This window comes from Cavia porcellus, unplaced genomic scaffold (assembly GCF_034190915.1).
Source record: "Cavia porcellus strain 051 isolate PalLab524CR breed Dunkin Hartley unplaced genomic scaffold, mCavPor4.1 scaffold_26, whole genome shotgun sequence".
Taxonomy (NCBI): domain Eukaryota; kingdom Metazoa; phylum Chordata; class Mammalia; order Rodentia; family Caviidae; genus Cavia; species Cavia porcellus.
Window position 1 is genome coordinate 4,603,584 of NW_026947509.1, and position 18,328 is coordinate 4,621,911.

Genomic DNA, 18,328 nt, shown 5'->3' on the forward strand with positions numbered 1-18,328 from the left:
ACCCCCATCCCTGGGGCGTCTGGCACCATGTGGAGCATTTTTAAAATTGTTACGGCTGGGAGGTGGGTCTTAGTGAACTGGCGCTGCTGGGCAGAAGACAGAGATGCAGCTGCTGAGGCCGCTGCTGAAGCCGTGCGGGGCCCAGGACAGCTCTGCAAGGAGTACGCCCAGCAGAAGGGCCTGGTTAGAGCCCTGCTCTCCGGCGGCCTCTCGCTAGTTTGGGTTGCTCAGTGCGCTGAGTCACCGGCAGCTGCAGCAGTGCCGGAAGCTTTTCCCCAGGTATGCAGTGAATTCTGACCTTGGAGAAGCCAGTTCCCTCTACTTGCACATTCCTCTCTATGCACCGCTCTCTTCTTTGACTTTCACTTCGAACTAGTTAAAAGGTCTGCCTGGCTGCGTCATTTAATTGTCTTAAAATCCTTAAAACACATTCATTTTGTGTGTGCGTGAGTCACAAGTCTCTGCTTGTCTTTGACCTAGCATGCCACGCCTGGCTACCCACCTGCTGCGCACTCCTCTCCTGTCTGTCCCCAGCTCTGCTGCCTGGAGCTGAGCCTGCAGGGCACAGTGGACCTCCCCATGCCGGCTGTCCCTGGGAACAGTGGGAATCAGCTGGCCCTTGCTCCCCATTGACCTCTGCATGCCCTTCCGGCTGTACCAGACACCGGAGAAAATCCTTTCTGTCGATTGGGAACCGTCTCCCGACCACAGTGCTGTCTACTTCCAGTGAAAGTCTCAGTATCTCAATTTGATTTTGTTTTTATTAGATGTTCTCTGTCTCTAGTTTGCAGCTGTGAGTGATTGTCTGGTGGGCAGGGCCAATGCCACCCTGGGCCGGGTCTTCTGTGCCATGGGGAAGGCTGTGGGCAGGCGGCTGTTTCTAACTCACGGGTTTTTGGTGCAAGGCTTTACAGCCCTGCACCAAGAGCAGAGCACAGCGTTCTCTCTAGAAGCCCTGCATTTGTTCCCTGGCTGGCTCCCACTGGTTCCACCCCAGTTCCTTCTGGGCCCCAGCACCCAGTGCAAGCTGGTCCTCTGCCCAGTGGGGCGGAGCTCAGACTTCCCTCCCACCCTCATCAGCCTGGAGCAGGGGCACCACCTTCCAGTCCTGTGGCACAGATGCCTGGCGGACCATGCCCCTGGCCCAGCCACACAGCTGATGAGCCCTGGTGGCAGTGCTGTCCAGTTTCTAGGCAGACAGTACACTGGGCTCTGCAGAGGCCAGGGCGTCTTCATCCGATAGCTGGCTTATGGTGCCTGCTGCTTGCTCCCCCATGGCCCAGGGCCGGCTGGTGCCTGAGCCCAGGCGGCTTCTTGGCTTCCTCGAGCCAGCTGAGTCCCTCTCAGGGACACATCGGGCGGGAAAGGACAGAAACACACTCCACGGAGATGACCTCGGGAAAAGCCTCCCACAGTGAGTCGCTGGCAGCTGAGTCATGGTGGGCAGGGGCAGGGCCCCGACCTGCTGCCTGGACAAAGCCTGGAGTACACAGGAGAGGGTGTGTCTGGGAGACAGCAAGGCCGAGGGATGGTGGCCAGCCCCACACACCTGCCATCTGTCCAAGTTCCATGTGAGCACGGGGGGTGCTGGGTGGGGAGCAGGACAGTCACATGCAGAGAAGGGGATGAGGACAGGAGGCCCCAGCTGAGGCTGCTGAGGAGATGGAGCTTGAGCCTTGAGGCCCGCTTCCTTTCCTTGGCTTAGGAGGCAAAGGAGACGGGAGCACAGCCCACTCTTCCTCCCTTTGATTTCAGGACAGTGATCTGAATCCAAGGAGGTCACAGGCAACATAAATTCCACTGCAGTCTACTAAGTGGCTTTGGAGCCAGGCCTGCGGAGCCTGCCTTTAATCCCAGCACCCTGGGAGGCTGAGGCAGGAGGACTGGACGTTTGGGCCCAGCCAGGGCAACTTAGTGACTTTATGAGATCCTGTGTCAAAATGAGAGAGAGAGAGAGAGAGGGAGAGAGAGAGAGAGAGAGAATTTAAAAGGAAAGCAGTCCCCAGTATCATGTGCAAGCCCCAAAGATTTTGCGTTGGTGGTGGCTCAGTGGAAGCCCACTTGACTAATGTGAGCAGGACCTTGGGTTCCCCCTGAGAGCCACAAACTCCAGAACCAATGTGGTTTATGAGAAGACCGCCCTTCCTTCCTTATAGCTGTATAGTCATGGCTCTTACCCCTCCTCAGTGCTGTGTGGGGTGGTTCTGGCTCACAGACACCGCCAAGCAGATGGCAGACAGGGCTCCCGAGACCCAAGGGCTGCAGGGAGAAGGGATGGCTCTCCCTGTGTCCCCCAGAACTGAGTCCTGGGAAAGGAGAGGGAGCCTCCAGGTGGCCTCACAGGGTCCTGCCTTGGTGATTCTGTCTGCAAGGCAGGGGCGTGGTCCCCACCGCCAACAGGCCGGAGCCACCTGTCTCCTTCCTGGCACAGACTCCTGCAGTGTCTGGTCCCCTCGCAGTGATGCTGCCAACTGTAAAGTACATCTGGTCCCATGGGGCTACCAATGCTGGCCACAGCTGCTACTCTCCTCTCTCTGGGACAGGGCTGCCCACACACCTCCCAGGGTGCAGGGAACAGTGCGGCTTTTGTGGTCATGGTCATCACTACCAACAGCAGTGTCTTTCAGGCAGGAACACTGAGTACTTGATAGGTGACTGTCCTCTGTCCTCACACTCCGGGGTGCAGGGAGCAAGTGCTGGGCAGTACACTCTTTTCCATACTGGGAGAGATAGCAAGTCCAGTGTTCAGCGCTAACCCCAAATAAATACATTTCTAAGCCAAAACAACATGCATACTAAGCAAAAATGGTTACTGGGCGTGATGGCACATGCCTGAAATTCTAGCACTCATGAAGCTGAGGCAGGAGAATTCCTGCAGGTGCAAGGCCAGCCTGGGCTACATAGTGAGTTCAAGGTCAGTTTGAAGAATACAGAAAGACCTTGTGTCAAAAAATAAAAATTTTAAAAGACAGCTATAATATCAGCCTGAAAGCCACCTTGTTATGGCTATATCTAGAGGTTCCCCTAAAGCACCATGTACTCACATCGCTTCCTGACTCTGGAGGGAAAGATGTGTGCTGTCTAATCTCCAGGAGAAGTTGTCATGCTGGCTTCCTGGCATGTACTGGACTGTTCTTATCATCAGAGGAGCTTGGGACCTCTGTGTCACTGAGGATGGCTGTGGTGCTTTTCAGAGGTAGCTGGATCTAGGGCAGCACGAGTACTACAGTGGGCTGTTTGAACCATTTAAAGCTCTGAAAGGTTTTCCATCACTGCTCTAGGGTGGGTGGTAACTGATTCAGTTGAATGCTTGGCTTATCATAGTTCTGGGTATGGGTAACAGAAAGGCCCACCTTGGAGGAGGGTGGCATCTTCCAATAGGCTTAGAGCCTAGAGGAGATAGAAGGGAAAGGGAGGCTCACTGCTTGCTGCCTCCTGCCCCCCTGTCATCGACTATGTCTCCTCTGCCATGGATCCAAACCTCTACAAACTGTGAGATAAAAACTCAGTTCTCTTTTAACTTGTGAGTGTCAGGTATTTTGTCCCAGCAATGAGAAAGTAACGAAGACATGTTTCAGCTCCATCTGCCATCGTGTTTGTCTGCGGCTGGATTCCTCCGTGAGGGAGTTCTGGAATGGCTTGAGCCGAGCCTTCAGTCCTGGTGGCAGCCATGAGTCTCCCTGACACAGGACTCAAAGACCTGGGTCCCAGCCCTGCTGGGCAGTCCTGGAGAACACAAGGGTTATGCTCTTGTCAGACTGAGTCTCAGGTGAGTCTTGTGACCAAGTTGGCTGTGACTGGTCTGTTTCGTCACTTCACAGAGATCTGTCCCTTTTCTCAGTGAGTGGACAGACTCATCACCTGGGCGTGACAGTACAGAAATTCAGGCACCATGGTGAAAGGCCGTGGTGCTGATGTTATGGATTAAAAATTAGTGGTCAACTTAATACCAGCTTAATTAACTCAGCATGGTGTTGAGTGTAGATGGCCACCTGAGGAAAGTTGTCAGCATAAGTAGAGATGTGGAGAAAAAGAGCTGGGCGTTGTGGGTTTCTCTAAGTGTTGCTGTTTGAGCTGTTGGTTCTCCTGGAGAGCTAGTCATGCTGGCTTCCCCAGTGTGAGTTCAACCATTGTCATCACAGCAGCTCAGGACCTTGTTGGTGAGAGTGGCTGTGGTTCACTTTGGGGAAGCTCTGAGCATCACTTCCTGGCTCCAGTGGGGAAGATGTGTGCTGTTTCAGGAGAAGCTTGTTATGCTGGCTTCCTGGCATGTATTAACTGTTATCGTCAGAGGAGCTTGGGACCTCCCTGTTGCTGAGGATGACTGTGGTGCTTTTCAGGATAATCCTGGTCTTTGTTTTGAGTGTGACTTCTCAGTTCCAGTGTAGAACCCTTAACTTACCAGCATAACTCCTTCACCCCGCTGGCATGGACCAGAAGGCATGGACCTTCTGGCTGCCGCCATTGACTTTTGGGCCTTCCGAGCACGGATCCATAAAACAGACTGGTGTACATCCTTGTCGGGGGCTCTAGACCTCCAGATGGACTCGTGGGAGGCACTGTAATGGGCTCTAGATCTTCATCTGGACTCGTGCAGGACATTGCTGTGGGATTCAGGCCCTTGGCTGAATATTCTGGGTCTTTAGAGTTGTGGAAAGATTTCCTGCACTTTCTTGTGTTAACTCTGGATGACCATCATAAAATAGTATTATAAATTCTGTGTTCAGATTTCAATTTTTCTCCTCTCAACTCCTGACTACAACAGCTGGTCTCAGACAGGACTGCGGGTGTTGGCCGAGTGGGTGGCAGGGATTGGAATGGGGGCTACACAAGGAGGGCAGAGGCTGGGGCCCACCCTGAGCCTGGATGAGGACAGCAGCCCTTCGCTGGGCTGGTGAGCTGTGTTCCCACTTCCTCCCATGTTCCCATGGTTTCTTCCTCCACGAAGGGCTGTCCTCCACCTGAGGCCAGGCACTTTCCTATAGCAGCCAGCACCAGGGTCAGCCCCGGTCATCCCTGAGGTCTGACCTCTTCCAGGCCTCCATCTCCCATCCCTCTTTCTAAACAGCATCAGACTGGCTGTGAGCCAGTGATAAATGAAGAACTCACTTGGATCTGAGCCAACCATTCTCCTTTCCTAGACTCAGTTTCCCCACCTGTACCACAGGGTAATGAGCAGTTAGTAACTGCTAGGCTGAGGCGCAGTGGAGGAAGGCGGGAAGCCCAGGCTTTCTTCTGCTCACCCTGACTCCAGGTGTGCTGTAAGCCCCAAAGTCACTCACCGGTGACCCCAGCCGACAGGACCAGGATGGGGACCAAAGAGGGTCTTGTTTAGTGTCTAATAAACCCCATCCAGCAAAACTACGCCAGCTGTGTGAGGCTGTGTGGGGTCTGGTGTGCGTGGATGAAATGAGCGGACGTGGGAATGTGGGAGACGCTGCGCTACCTTCCTTCTGAGTCATGGTGCTCCTCCGTCAGACCTGACGGGTCCCGTGGCAAACACTTCCGCCTGGCCCTGCAGGAGGCAAATGTCAAAAACAGTGAGAAACACAACACAGCTGGGGACATGCAGGGCAGCGGCAGCCGGAGGCAGGGGAGTCCAGGCCTTGGGCCTGTGGAGAGAGGGAAGACCACGGGAAGGAGGACTTCAGGCGGAGGGTCGCCCCAGAGAGGCAGTGGTGGCCCCAGGACACTGTGGACTGGACTTCTGCTTGGTGGCCCTTGGCTGGCACAGCCCTGGCCCATTCTGGCATGCAGAAGCTGTGTCCTCTAGCTTTCAAGAGAAACAGGAAACCCTGCTCAGCCAAACAAGGGAATGTTACGTGGGGCTCTGCCCAGCTGTGAGTCATGCTGCACCCTTCGACACACAGCCTGTGACTCAGTACAGGATCTGTACAGCTCAGAGCCTGGCTCAGGGAGGGCCACCGAGCCCATCCAGGGGGCCGGGCCAGAGAATAAGGAGGGCAATATGACCTGACATAACTGCTCAGCCAGAGCCTACGTGTTCCATGCCCACCAGTGGCCAGTGCCGGGAGAGGCTGTGTCCCTCATGCTGATCAGCAGAGCCCTGGCCTGTACAGGCAGGTGGGAGAGTCTAGGCTGACAGCGTCGAGGAGCCTGGGCCTCTGGCTGCCCATGTGGTTGCAGGCCTCCATGTTTTCAGGGTGCAGGACTCATGTCCTTCTGCAAGGAGAACAGAGGGATCCGACCAGGTGCTCACCGTGTCCACAGCAGTCATGACTATGTTCCCACAGCAGGGCCCTCCTCACGTTCTCTGGGCTGAGCTGGTGCTCGCATGGGGGCTGAGGGAGAGCTGAGAACACTGGGAAGCCTATGTGGGATCAGACTGATGTCAACACACAGCTCTTGCCCGCTGCCCCTCCCAGGGGTGTCTGGGGCCAACTCTGAAGTCCTGGCAGCCGGGGAAACCTGGGAAATTCTCTTGGTTTCCCAGGGACTCTTTGGGAAGAGGCACAACATGGCCAAGGTCCCTGAAATAAGGCAAAAGGACGTTCAGGACCACTGTGGCAGACTGGAGCGCAGGTCCAGGGATGCGCAGGTCGGCACAGGGCCAAGGGGGAGTTTGGGGTTAGTGATGGAAATCCCTAAGAGGAAGTGACAGGGATAAGGGCCCTGGAGCATCCCCTGGCAAGGTTCTTTCAGAAATGGGCCAGGCCAGCCAATGGAACCTGGGGGCAGTGGAGATGAGGGGCCCTGAAGGACTAGGCTGTTCCAGCAGACACCTGCCCATGGTTTCCCAGCACTGTGCACTCCAGAGACCCCTTGTGCACTGATAGCATTGTGGGCCAGAAGCAACCCCTCTCCACCCATCTCAGCAGGAGGGTGATATCTCTGGGTGAGGGAGCTGTAATGATCATCGAGATTTCCTGAACGAGCACAGCCTGCAGCGAAGTCTTCACCCAGACCATGTGAGGCTGCGAGCCAGAGGCAAGATGGTGGCTGCGGGGCCTCCTGGTGGTGCGCTGGCTCCACCATGTGGTGACAGGCAGCACAGCTGTTTCAAGGCAGGAAAAATCCTAATTGAGCTCTGGAGGAGCAGCTACCTCAAATGGCCTTTGTGATTTTTTAGCATAAACAACCAAAGCTGTATCTCACAAGTCATGGCTTCTGGACCCCAAAGCCCTCTGGATTCTGAACCTGAGTCCTTCATCTGTCTGTCTGTCCATCTATCATATTTTATCTTTTGCCTATCACCGATTATCTATCATCCCTCTTTTATCTCTCTATTATCTACCTATTGAAAGGGTTGCTGGCCCAGGCTGGATACTGTAGCCAGTAAATCCAAGGAGCTCCTATCTCTCCCCACCCTTAGAAATTACCTCTGGCGCCAAACTAAGACCAATGGGCTACCTGTGCATCCCTAATGCCCCTTAGGTTCCACCCCAAGCCGAGGCTACTTATGTGCCTCACTCCACGTGTTCCACGGAGAGATCGCCGGCCCTGGAGTGGAGATGCCACGCCCCAGGGGGTCGGGGGTGTCTCTCCCCGCATTCCCAAAATAAAGGTTACTTATATTTTATACTTCTTATCTTTTCAGCCGCCGCCAGTCCTCCTCCTCTTCCCCCCTCCACAGTTCTATCACCTATGATCTGTTTTTACTTCTCTATCTCTTCTCCGGCCTTTGATTTATTGTATGTCACTTGTCTATTATTTATGGCTATCTGGCATCCACCCACCTAGCCCCAACTGTAGCCAGGGAGGAGTCAGGCAATGGGCTGGGTACAGTGCGGCACCCACAAGGACTAGCATATAAAGCTGTTCGTTTAATCTGTTGTTTTATAAAGTATAATAGGGCTGATAGTGATGCAAACTTATAAACTGCAGGAGATCCTGGTTTTGGTGCCATAATTCTGTATGTATGATCCAGTGAGTAGCAACACCTCTCTAATGTGGCATCTTGGTCAATCATGGGATCCCCAGCTCACTTCCTGCACTCCTACTTCCTGGGCCACCACACTGCACAGGGCTTTGCATATGTCTTGGTGTCTTTATACTTGCTGACCCGAGGACGGTGCCAGCTGGGTGTGGGTGCAGCGCAACCTCAGGCAGTGCCTGTGATGGGAGGGGAGGTTTGGTCTCAGGCAGAAGTCGCAGGTGCTGACAACCCCACCCCAGAGGCTTGGTCTGACTTGGCCCTTGGAGGTGCCTGCTGAGCCTAGGTGTTGGGGGTCTCTGTACCCTGTTTCTATCAGTCCCATCAGCAGTCCCAGCCTGTGACCCCAGCTGTGTGTGGGGCAGTGCCTGCCAGTCAGCAGCCCAGGACCACCCAGGAAGGGAGAGTTGGTGTGACACTGCGGGGGGAGCAGGGATTCAGCCATTGATAGCTTCATCTGCAAACAGAACCATGCAGAAAGATGGATAGAAAACAGGCACAGAATGAGGTATGGAAATATGAACCACGTGGCCGAGTGTGATATAGACACCCGTGATCTTAGCACTCAGGAGGCTGAAGCAAGAGGAATGCCTTGAGTTCGAGGACAGTCTGGGCTACAAAATGAGTTCAAAGTCAGCCTCAACTACATAGGGAAACTCTGTCTCAATGAGAAAAGAAGATGTACCAGGAGAACAGCAAGGAAGAGGCATAAGGACTCAGTCCCCAGCAGGGTGGCAGGGGGTCCCAAGCAGGGCAGCAGGTCATTTGGAAGGATAGATGCTCAGCTCATGAGGGGCACTGGGAAGACCAGGGGTGGGGGGTGTTTGGCGGGGAAGGATTTGGGAAGCAGCCAGGAGAGCTCACAGGGCTCCAGCAGCTCCAGGGACTCCCAGATCCCCAGTCTTCTCCCAGCTCTGTACCCCAGCTGGTGGAGAGAGTTCAGAGTCCAGTTTCTGTAACTTAGAATTTTGTATGGGTGAGAAAAAAAGAAAGTGAGAAAAAGGAGAGTGAGGGAGGGAGAGAGCCGTTACAGGACAGAGGTTACAGGACACAGAGGAAACTGACCGGCTGGCTTGCAAAGGCCACCAGTCCACGGCTGCCAGTGCCTCCTTGGAAGCCTGAACTGGCGTTCGTGTGGGCGAGTGGTGGGGAGTGCCGTGGGAGGGACGGCCAGTAGGCGGGGGTAACCGTGTGTTGCTGTCACACTGGACACACACGTGTCACCACATGTTTGTCCAAACCCGCAGAGTACGCCTCAGGGCATGTGCGTCCGGAGGAGAGGAGCAGCCATGGGCAGAGGAACTGTCTGCTCAGCGGTGTTGGACGAGAAGCTGTGTGTGTGGGTGTGTGTGGGCCAGGGAGCAGGCAGGGATGCTCAGTTTTCCTGCAAACCTAAAATAATTCTAAACAACAAAGTCTACAGATTAGAAAAAGTGGTTCTTAGCAGACTGGGCAGAGAACAGAGGCCAACTCAAACGAAGCTCACACAGACACCGAGGATGAGAGGGCTGGATGGAGTCGGAGCCCTGCAGACGTCTGGAGCTCCCTGCCAGGCAGGGCCAGCCTGGGGCACACAGAGTAGCCACAGCAGGGTGGAAGCTTCTGGTGGATCTGCCACGGTGCTGGCGGCAAAGCCAGTGCCTGATGGGAAGGAGCAGAGCACTGGATGCTGGGCCTCCACCCTCACATTTGCCAGCCCTTTTTCTCTCCACTGAACTCAACCCCACAAATGCAAGGGGGCAGCCCAAGAGTCAGCAGAGAAACCGAGCAGAGGAGAATGGCGGAGCAAGGAGCATAGTCGGCATCTGGAGGGGAAAGAGTTCCACAAGGGAAGCTGTGGTCGAGGTGGGGACAGGTGCACTGTGGCGCCAATGGGCACAACACTTGCCTGACTGAGAGAGGGTTCAAAGCCAGTCAGCACAGGGGAGGGGTGCAGAACAGCCAGCAGAGACCAAGGGGAGAAGAAGCCGGCAAGGTGCCTCCCTCTCCACCGCCTTCCGCTCCAGTTCTGTGGTCCTTGTGGGGAGGAGTGGTACCGAGGCTCTGTCACCAGCATTGTGTTGGCCTGGTGCAGCTGCAGCCCACAGACAAGTGTGCCAAGCACTTGCAGGGCAGTGGGCACCCGCACTGTGGGCCCACGGGTGCCACGGTCAGGTATGTCAGCTGTGTAGCGCAAATCTCCAGCGTCCCTGTAGGAAACTTTCTCCTCCTCCTCTTCCGGGTCTCCTCTTTTCTCCTTGATCTATCAGCTATTGATACCTTTCTCCAAGGTCCTGGTGTCCTCACTCTGCGCATTTGGAAGTGATGCCGTTATGAGAGTACACGTTTGCACTGCCACTGTGGCTTTCCAATGGAGTCACCATTCCTTGTCGTGAGATACCTCTCTTGGGCACGACTCCACTTCCCTTCCAGGCTTGGGTTGGTCCTGGTTTCAGGAGTTTGGCCCATGGTTGGCTGGGTCCAGTCAGAAGAGCACATTGGAGGACAGATGGTTAGCTCACAGCAGCCAGGAAGCAGGGATGGGGAGCAGGGCATGGGACAGGGGAACGTGCACCCTTTGAGGCCACCCCTACCCTGTCCCACTGCAGCCCAAGAACCCCTCAGAGCCATGGGACCGAGGTTGCCAGTGGCTGGCAAAGTGGTGAGCTCAGCCCCAAACACCGGGGTCATCACTGTTCCAAAGTCCTGACCTCTGACACCAGAGACAAAGCTAAGACAGCAATCACTTCACTGTGGTTTGTGACTTATCTGAGAATTTTACATTTATTTATTATTTGTTTCACCTCTATTGTAAGCCCAAACACTGAGTACTGTAATCCAAGTACTGTAATCCCTTTTCCAGTCTTCCTCACAATCCAAAAAGTTTGCTTTGTAATCCCACCGAGATGCTATTGGAACCCTGGAGGTTAATTCCAATCTACCACCGCCAATGTAACCCAGGGAGAAAGTAAAGACACCGAGACCTACGCAAAGTTAGGGCAGCCAAGAGGTCCTAAACCCAATCCCCATGAGGATGTGTGGACAGAGGCCCTGATTCTAGGCCTCTCCCAGGATTTATCTTGTGAAGAAGGGGGTGGCTCAGGGATGAGTGACAGTGAAGATGGTGGGAACTCCGTGAGTAAGGTGAGCTGGCTAGCTAGATGGGGAGAAAGGCATCTCTACAAAATGCAGGATGACAGGCGGAAGGGTTAATCTGCATAATTCAATTAAGGTAGCATTTGAATGATTTTTGGAGGCTGTTGCTTCAGTTTCTGATGTGTAAATTTTTGTGCCCAGGGGATGCTCAGCCTCTTTGTCTCGAGGCTCTTACCCAGCTGACATTCCTGGAGCTGACGGCTCTGCCATCCCTCTGAGCTCATCTTTTACAGAGAGCACGATGGGAGGAAACAGGAGGCTGTCTGATGGCTTTAGAGATTACAAACCAGCACCTGGCCAGCCTCATTTGCAGCGCTTGGAGCCAGTTGAAGAGAGAAGGAAATACAATATTCTGCCCTGTGCATATCAGTAGGCCTGGATATAATCAAAGTCACAGCATTCTAGGAGAGTCACTCAAATTGTCTCCTACACCCTGGAGGCTGGGGACTGACCCCAGGGCCTTGAGTATGCTAAGCACACCCTGTTATTTCAGGGGACAGGTGGTGACGTCCACGCACAGGTGCACCACGGAACACTTGTGGCTTTGGCTGTGGGGCCTGTCCCAGCTGTCCTGAGGTCCCTTGCCAGCTTTTCACTCACCTGTGTTACGTCCCTTGGTGAGGGTGGCCTGGATCTGGGTTTCGGCAGGGGCTGCAGAGTGGTGGCTCCCCCTGCCCCTCACTGTGTCCTGATGTAGGAGCCAGGTGTGGGGAGCCGGTGAGCAGGACCTGTGCATCACAAGACCTGGGGAACGTGGGACTGGGCATCAGAACCTCCCTGGGCTCCTATGAAATGTGGGTGGCATAAAAGAAGATCTGGGGGGCTCATGCTCCTGACCTCCCACGGTGGCCTGCGCTGCATCTCCTGCACCAAGGCACACCTTTATTTTTGTGTTTATCTTCTCTTCCTCTTGTTCTGCCCAAGTTTTTTCTGCAGGGCTGGTTTCTCCCACACCTGCTAACCCCGCCCTTCTCTAATGAAACTTCTGGCACTGTGTTTGGCTTCTCTCATCCAGTTCTTTGCTTGAGGCAAGAAGGACCTGGAATTCTTTTTCGGGTTGAGTCATTTCTAAAGCAGCTACCTGATAACACCCTTAGCTGCAGTCTTATGCAGTGAGATGCCTGGCCAAACCTGCAACCCCGTGACCCGGGCTCGGCCCTGACTTGGGGGCAGTGTGAGTTCATGCCTTTCTCCTGTTAGGATTCCAGGGTCCTGCTCGGGTGACAGCAGGGAGCGACTACATTGAGTGGTTTTCAGGCAACCCTGGCCCAGAGAGCAGCTGCGTGAGGAGGAAATCAGGAGACAGAGGCTTGTGGTCAGCTGGTCACAGCTCGCAGGTCAAGGGCAGCAGAGATACTGCCGTCAGGGGACTCGTCCTAGATTGCTTTATTTTTCTTCTTTCTCTTTCTCTTCCTCTTTCTCTTCTTTCTCTTTTCTCCTTCGGGCATTTCTCTGTGCTGTTGCTCAAAGTGGGCCCTCTGGTCAGGGGAGGGCTGCTGCTGGTGACCTGTGAGGAAGGTGAGGACACCTCCTGGGATGCCAGCAGAGCCCAGAGCCCAGCCTTGCTCCTCCCTTGTGTCCCCAGGGGTCATTGTCCCCTTCACACAGAGCTGCTAAGGTGTCTGTGGTGAGCACGTGGCCTTCTGGTGGGGAGAGACCTGTGGTTGGTGACAGGCTTGTCTTTGTAGGAAGGAGGTGGCAGGGGTAAGGCTCATCAGGGCCTCCATGCATGGGCAGGCCAGTGGGCATCCCTTGTCCCCAGAGTGCTCAGGTGGCCCTGGGCTGGTGCGGACAGGCTGGGCAGAGCAGGTTGTGAGTTCCACACCCTCAGAGGCAGTGAGCCCAGGAACCTGGATTTCAGTGGCCTCTCTGGGTGGAGCCACACCCCAGTCCCTGCCCCTCGCTCCCCTGGGCTGCATCTGCCACGGTTTCCCTGTGCTCCCAGCCACATATTTGTTGTCTTGCCTGAGGTTGGGTTTGTGAGCCCTGACAGGACCCCACCTGGAAGCAGAGTCCCTGACACATGCGTGTAGCCAGCCCCAGACGCTGAGCACAGCTCCCATCCCCAAAAGTCCCCAGAGTGGGGCTGGCCAGGAGCCAGTGAAGGCTGCGACAGCACAGAAGATTTCCCCGGTGACTCCGTGGTGCGGGAACCTGGAACTGCAGTGACCAGAACGTGTTCCGAGGCTTGGTGAAACCCAATGAGGATCCTGGCCACGAACAGGTCTCTGCCTCAGCACAGAGGAGGCTGGAGCTGCATCCTTGGTTGCATTCTCAGTTCTCTGGCACTGGCTGCAGAGGGGCGCCTGGTCTGCTGGAGACCCTAAGACCACCTGCTTCCACCTGCAAAGTGATTCTAGCTCGCTCCTGGGCTCGGGGCCTTTTTCTCTGTCCTCTCGGGGCTCCTCAGTTCCTCCAGGTCTCTGCCATGCAGGACTGGAGCCCCCTCCTCCCATCCTGTCTCTTTCTCCTTAGGACCTCGTGCTGGGGGCAGCACTGTCTGGCCCAGGCCTGCAGAGTGGAGTCCACAGTGTCAGTCCGAGGGCTTGGCCAGGCCTGCACGCTGTTGATCTGAACCCTCTGAGTGTCTCCATCAGCTCTCATGGAGGTCTCAGCACCTTCCACAGGGTCTTAGCACCATGGGGCCCCTGCCCCCAGCCCCTGCTGATCATCCATTGTAACCCACGGGGCGGGGGCGCCAGCGGCCTGGGGACAGCTGGGCCCACACTTGCCCAGGCAGCCCCTCTTTCCTCTTGGCTGGTTCTGGGGGCTCCAGGACTCTGTCCTGACATCGCCTCAGGCAGGAAGCTGAGCTGTCCATGGCGCATGCGTGGGTTATCACTGTCTTCCCGTGGGAAAATCTTGTGCCCTCCCCCCGAAATGTGTTATGAAACCGTGGTTCACATAGCAGAGACCACCATTTACAAGCATTGCACCGAGAGGGCTGCTCTTTAGTAGCGCCCCATCTCTGCTGTTTCCCATGGGCCCCACCCCAGGAAGAAACCTCGTGGCTGTCCACCGCCAGCTGTCTTCCTCTCTGTCCCACTCCTGGCAGCCACAAATCCACTTTCCATCTTCATGAGGTTGAAAATTCTGGGCGTTTCATGCGATGGGAGCCATGCACTGTGTGGCCTTTTGTGATTCGCTTTGTTTAATTTACAATCTATTCTTTAGCATGTAACAGATTCTGCTCCTTTTTTGATTGTGTGCACAGACCACACGTTGTGTGCTAAGCCACCCATCTACCGCCCTCACTGTTTGGCGGCTGTGAATGACACTGCTACGGGCATTTGTGTGAGGTTTGTGTGCACCTATGCATTCACTTCTCTTCCAGTCCTTTGGGCTCCTGGAGTGTTGCTGGGATACCAGGCAACTCTGTCAGTGGTGTTTTGAGGAACTGCCAGACTGTTTTCCCAGACACTGTCACAGTTTGCATTCACACTGGCACTGTGTGTGAGATCTGGGCTGTCCCTGCTGGGCTCAGCCCTTCTCCCCTTGGTTCTCTGAACTTGGAGGACCTGGGAGGCAGAAACCCACTGCCCGTTCTTCTCACCTGCACTTCCCGAAGCTGCTGTGCCAGGCCAGCTTCGCAGCCCCAGCTCCCTGACCTGTGCCCGCACCATCTGGCTGTCTGGGATTCCCAGCCCAGCTGATGGCTTGGTGCCTGGGCCACTGCCAGGAGGCACTTCTGGGCCTGTGTCTGCCCAGGGCGTCCCCTCCTCAGGGCCCGAGGCTGCCTGGCAGACCCTGCTGCTGGCTCCCACTGCTGTCTGAAGCACAAGGCTGGAGACAGCTCTCAGGTGCGGGCTGCTGATGCCAGGTAGACGCTGGCTGTGTGCCCACCAGCACTGGCACAGAGCCCTCTGTTCTCCTCCACACCTGCTGCTCCTCTGTGGCTGGGCAGATGAGGCCCTGCCTGAGGAGGGAGGGCTCGGCTGCTCTGAGTCTGGGAGTGGGAGGGGGCCAAGGTGGGGCTTGAGTACCTCAGGGGGTGCTCATGGGGAAAGGCACCAGCTATGTTATAGTAATGGTTGGAGAGGGCGAGGCCCACTCTTTCCCCTAGAATAGAGGGAGGAGTTGGCATGGGGGGAGCAGCAGGGACAATGGCCCGGCAAGTCCCTTGGATGGGTGCACAGTGCAGGCTCCCCGTGCAGGGCGTAGACACCTTGGTGCAGCGAGTAGCTACTGAGTTCCAGCCACGCCTCAGTTTTCTAGCACCCAGGCCTGCAGCCACGAGCAAAACCAACGGCGCCTTCTGTTCTGTGCTGTTCTGAGGGGAGCTGAGCTGATGCTCAGGCCTGTGTTTTGCAAGTCCCCACAAAAGCATCCCAAAGGGAACTGCTGGGGGTGAGCTTGGGGGCAGGAAACTCTCAGGGAGCCTTGGAGCTGCAGGGTGAGCAGGGCATGGGGCAAGAGGAGGGTGTTATGGAGGAAGACACTGCAGATGCAGAGTGACTTTGCTCCAGGTTTAGTTGGGAGAATCCTGGAGGGCAGTGCGGGTGGACACAGAGCAGAGGCAGCACCATCTTTCCAGGGGCCATGGGGCAGCGCTGAAGTTTGGTGGTGAGCTTGGCAGACTTGTGTCTGAAATGATCACTCTGGGCAGAGTGAGATTACCCAGGCCTGGCCATAAGCCTCAAACAAGGAGGAAACAGATTCCAAAACTAAAACCAGGGTTCCTTTCCATTCCCACACAGGGTTGTTAGCTCTCTCCTGGAATCGCTGTGCCTGAGGGGATCTTGTGTGGGTTGATTGATGGTGTGACTCTGGTTTCAGGGGAGCAGGAGCCCCCAGAGGACCAGGCTCAGCCTGTAGGTTGGTGAAGATGTCATGGTCCACACCTGGTGAGCTTAATGGTAGGTGGTCGGCAAATCCAGGGAAAGGGTATTTTAGTCACTTTCCCAGCACCGGAACATATGCCAAGTTCGAGGCCTTGAGGGTGAATTCGGCTAGTGGTTTCAGGGGGTTCAGTCCGTGCTCAGCAGGAGCACATCCTGGAGGAACGGCCTGGCGAAGCAAAGCTGCTCAGCTCACAGCGGCCCAGGAAGCACAGGAGGGGACCAGCAGCAGACAGGAAGGGCTGGGGACAGGTTGTGGAACCTAAAGTCACACTGCTGCATGACCTACATTGACATACCCAGGAGGGTGCTTCCCCAGTCCCTAGGGTGGCTCCCACACCAATCAAGCGACACTGCACCTTACCTGTCCCAAGGGTGTTGAGGGCAGGAAGCAGAGCCGCCCAGAGGGGAGCTCAGGCACACGTCCTTCAGGCACTGGTTCAGGCCTCTGAAGGGCATTGCCACCTTGCCTTGCAATGGAAGCACCTTCAGCCTCGTGTTTCCTTCCACACACTGGGAAGGCGACTGCTTTCTGCTGCTCAGCCTCAGCCCTCTCCAAGCGCTGGGCACACAGGCATCCCTGGCCCAGCTGATCCAAAGCTCTGGGGTGAGTCCTGGGAGCCCTGAGCTGGAATCCTCTGGGGCAGAGGGCTGTGCGGCAGTTTCTGGGTCTGACCTCAGACCTCCGGAATCAAAGCTCATTATTTTTGGGGTGGGGCGGTCCACGGCTCTGTAGGGAAGCAGCATTTTTAGCAAGTGCTCCAGGGTGCATGAGAACTGTCCCAGCTTCCTGCGGCTTTCTAACAAACAAGCACACGCCAGCTGCTTAAACAACACAAGCACATTCTCCAGGTTTCAGGAGCCAGGAGTCCTGAGTCAGCGTCCCTGGGCTGACACCAGAGGCCTACAGGTCCCGACCCCACCCCTCCACCCCGCTCCTACAGCCTGCCTCTGCCTCCCAGGACTCACCACCTTCTCTCTTGTCTGGGTTGTACCCTACTATCCCCTCCCAGGAGGGCATCTGCATTCAGGGCCCAGATAATCCCTAACTCAATCCTATTGACAGAGCCTTGTCCCTGGTAGGTGACTGAGTTCCAGAGCTCGAGACTGGGAGCCAGTGGAGTTCACATGCCAGCCCGCCGCACGCCAGCATTCCGAAGCCACCCATTCGGTGGGGTCCGGGTCCCCAGGGGGGCCGGGCGAGGCTGTGAGTCACCCCCGGGGACTGGAGGAGACTCCTGGCTGAACTCTCCGGGGCTGGCTGACCTCACCATAGCTGCTTGGGTCCACCCGCATGGCCCTGGGCAGGACTTCATCACCTCCCAAACACAGGCCCTCTCATTACTGCCACTTCACAGATGAGAAAATGAGGTGGGAAAGGGGTTAAATCACTCGCCCAAGGTGATAGCTAATTACTGTGGGCCAACCTGTGGCCTCCGCCCTGAGAGAGGTCTCTTTCTTCCTGCCTTCCCGGGAAATGGGGGACCAGACTTTCCTGAGAAGAAAGGAGACCCCTCAGACCATTTGCCCTCCTGCTCAAGACCAGTTCTCACAGTGATTCCTTTGTGAATTTTTGCCTCAACAAAAGCCTTCTCACCCATATGGTAGTGTCCGCCTATAATCCCAGCACTCTGGGATGCTGAAGCAGGAGAGCCCCAAGTTTGAGCCCAGCCTGGGCACTTTAATGACTTAGTATGATCCTGTCTCAAAATAAAAACTGGAGAAAGGAGAAAGGTGGGCATGTATCTCAATTCAAAGGCTTTGGGTTCAATCTCCAGCACCAGAAAGAAGCAAAAAGCCTTCTTGTCTCAGCTAAGAGCCGGCATCAGGGTGCTGAGCTGCAGAGCTGGGGACCATGCAGGCCCTGGGGTTTCCTGGGCTGATGGCTGGGTTGGCCCACAGGTGCTGGCCTCCCAGCTACAGGTGCCAGGCCTCCCGGTGGCAGGTGGGGCACCATGGGTGTGTGTTTGTCCCGGGGCTGTGGGTGCCTGCTCCACCTCCCTCAGCCGCCTCATAGCTCCTTCCCAGGGCACGGGTCCCAGAGCCACCTTTCTGCCCTCCAGCCCGCATGGCGGCCCAGGCAGCAGGCTTGTGCAGGCAGTGGGCCACTGCCGAGGGGCTTGGCTCGCCCCAGAATGCCATGAAGTACTTGGGCCAGGACTTTGAGGCACTGAGGCAGCAGTGCTTGGACTCTGGGGTGCTGTTCAAGGATCCTGAGTTCCCAGCATGCCCATCGGCACTGGGCTACAAGGACCTGGGACCCAGCTCCCCCCGGACTCAAGGCATCATCTGGAAGCGGCCCACGGTGAGGAGAGAGGAGGGCTTGTGAAGAGGGCAGCCCCGGGAGACTCAGCACAGCACCCCAGCCACAGGCTCTGGGGTGCAGGTGGAGGTCAGGGTGTTGGGGTGCTCAAGGGCAGGGGTTGGGCACTGTTCTCCCCATGGGGCAGGTACTGGCCAG

At 56.0% G+C, this 18,328-nt stretch overlaps 1 protein-coding gene across 1 annotated transcript in view; it reads left to right on the forward strand.

Moving 5' to 3' along the window:
- Positions 1–17,904: 17,904 nt before the first annotated feature.
- Positions 17,905–18,328, forward strand: part of LOC100735484 (calpain-8) — a 33,038-nt gene continuing 32,614 nt past the window's right edge. Inside the window, 1 exon segment of the mRNA XM_013157407.3 lies at positions 17,905–18,172. Coding sequence (XP_013012861.1) covers positions 17,936–18,172 — 237 coding nt within the window. The 5' untranslated portion in view covers positions 17,905–17,935.